The sequence below is a fragment of the Penaeus japonicus genome, unplaced genomic scaffold, assembly GCF_977035675.1.
Source record: "Penaeus japonicus unplaced genomic scaffold, GWHDUDI00000001_assembly GWHDUDI00000042, whole genome shotgun sequence".
Classification (NCBI taxonomy): Eukaryota; Metazoa; Arthropoda; class Malacostraca; order Decapoda; family Penaeidae; genus Penaeus; species Penaeus japonicus.
In genome coordinates, this window is record NW_028234444.1 from 11383182 (window position 1) to 11385681 (window position 2500).

Genomic DNA, 2500 nt, shown 5'->3' on the forward strand with positions numbered 1-2500 from the left:
CTCCTTCTATGCCTTAACCCACGTGCATGAGCTCTCCTTTCATGCCTTAACACACGTGCATAAGCTCTTATATGCCTTAACCCACTGCATGAGCTCTCCTTTCATGCCTTAACCAACGTGCAGAAGGTCTCTTTCTATGCCTTAACCCACGTGCATGAGCTCTCCTTCTATGCCTTAACCCACGTGCATGAGCTCTCCTTCGATGCTTTAACCCACGTGCATAAGCACTCCTTCTATGCCTTAACCCAAGTCAATAAGCTCTCCTTCTATGCCTTAACCCACGTGCATAAGCTCTCCTTCTATGCTTTAACCTACGTGCATAAGCTCTCCTTCTATGCCTTAACCCAAGTCAATAAGCTCTCCTTCTATGCCTTAACCTACGTGCATAAGCTCTCCTTCTATGCCTTAACCCAAGTCAATAAGCTCTCCTTCTATGCCTTAACCCACGTGCATAAGCTCTCCTTCTATGCCTTAACCCACGTGCATAAGCTCTCCTTCTATGCCTTAACCTACGTGCATAAGCTCTCCTTCTATGCCTTAACCCAAGTCAATAAGCTCTCCTTCTATGCCTTAACCTACGTGCATAAGCACTCCTTCTATGCCTTAACCCACGTGCATAAGCTCTCCTTCTATGCCTTAACCCACGTGCATGAGCTCTCCTTCTATGCCTTAACCCACGTGCATGAGCTCTCCTTCTATGCCTTAACCCACGTGCATGAGCTCTCCTTCTATGCCTTAACCCACGTGCATAAGCTCTCCTTCTATGCCTTAACCCACGTGCATAAGCTCTCCTTCTATGCCTTAACCCAAGTCAATAAGCTCTCCTTCTATGCCTTAACCCACGTGCATGAGCTCTCCTTCTATGCCTTAACCCACGTGCATGAGCTCTCCTTCTATGCCTTAACCCACGTGCATAAGCTCTCCTTCTATGCCTTAACCCACGTGCATAAGCTCTCCTTCTATGCCTTAACCCACGTGCATAAGCTCTCCTTCTATGCCTTAACCCACGTGCATGAGCTCTCCTTCTATGCCTTAACCCACGTGAATGAGCTCTCCTTCTATGCCTTAACCCACGTGCATGAGCTCTCCTTCTATGCCTTAACCCACGTGCATGAGCTCTCCTTCTATGCCTTAACCCACGTGCATAAGCTCTCCTTCTATGCCTTAACCCACGTGCATGAGCTCTCCTTCTATGCCTTAACCCACGTGCATGAGCTCTCCTTCTATGCCTTAACCCACGTGCATGAGCTCTCCTTCGATGCCTTAACCTACGTGCATGAGATCTCCTTCTATGCCTTAACCCACGTGCATGAGCTCTCCTTCTATGCCTTAACCCACGTGCATGAGCTCTCCTTCTATGCCTTAACCCACGTGCATGAGCTCTCCTTCTATGCCTTAACCCACGTGCATAAGTCCTCCTTCTATGCCTTAACCCACGTGCATGAGCTCTCCTTCTATGCCTTAACCCACGTGCATGAGCTCTCCTTCTATGCCTTAACCCACGTGCATAAGTCCTCCTTCTATGCCTTAACCCACGTGCATGAGCTCTCCTTCTATGCCTTAACCCACGTGCATGAGCTCTCCTTCTATGCCTTAACCCACGTGCATGAGCTCTCCTTCTATGCCTTAACCCACGTGCATGAGATCTCCTTCTATGCCTTAACCCACATGCATAAGTCCTCCTTCTATGCCTTCAGGTTCGTGGGAAGCTCGTGAGGACGTCGGGGAGGCGGTACAGACTGGACGGCCTCAACACCCTCAAGTACAACCTCCTCGCCATCCACCGCCACCCTCTCTTCACCCACCTGCTCCTCGATGTTGGCACTCCGCCTGAGAACCTCGTGCGCCTCGACGCCCACTGAGGAGGAGCTCCTTCCCCTCGTGTTCTTCCTGAAGGAGGAGGTAACTCGTGGGCCTCGATGTACGTTGAGGACGAGGTGCTCTTGCTCCTCCCTCCAGGGTGCTCCTTGAAGCGAGAATCCCGTGATATAGACCTAAGAAAAAAGAAAAAAAAAAAAAGAGACGGCAAAATGGACGTCGAATCTTAGCCATTACCGTTACTTGGATATTAGACAATAATTAAAACAATGTCGACGAATAGGAAACGGAAAACTAACTCATCAGATACATTCGTGTCTTCCGCTATGAAGATGGAGAACAACATGAATCATGATAAACCACATAGATACACAAAAGGACTAGACGGAGCATGTGCTCGGCGAGGACGAAGCCCTGAAGTGGCGTGCGCTCGTCCCTCCGTCTCTCTTTCTTCGTTGTTGTGGTTCTGCGACTGACAGAGTCTTCGTCCTCCTTGTGATGAATGGGTGTGATAACTCGACTTCTCGTCCTATTGCATAATTCTTCCTTTTTCGAAAAGCGACGACGAAAAATCGGTGATAAATTAGAATAATAGCATTGTAAGATGGATAAGACACAAATAGGAAAATAAGTAAAGGAATCTGCAATCAGATTTCTATTTCGTGGTTGTTGTTTTTTTAAT

The 2500-nt window shown here is 48.2% G+C and overlaps 1 protein-coding gene across 4 annotated transcripts in view; it reads left to right on the plus strand.

The window, feature by feature from the left end:
- LOC122252242 (uncharacterized) overlaps positions 1-2031 on the plus strand; it is a 177111-nt gene extending 175080 nt beyond the window's left edge. For all 4 annotated transcript variants that reach the window (XM_043014593.2, XM_043014595.2, XM_043014594.2 and 1 more), the window contains exon 10: positions 1698-2031. In XM_043014593.2, coding sequence (XP_042870527.2) covers positions 1698-1862 — 165 coding nt within the window. In that variant the 3' untranslated portion in view covers positions 1863-2031. The remainder of the gene's footprint in view (positions 1-1697) is intronic.
- The last annotated feature ends 469 nt before the right edge of the window (positions 2032-2500 follow it).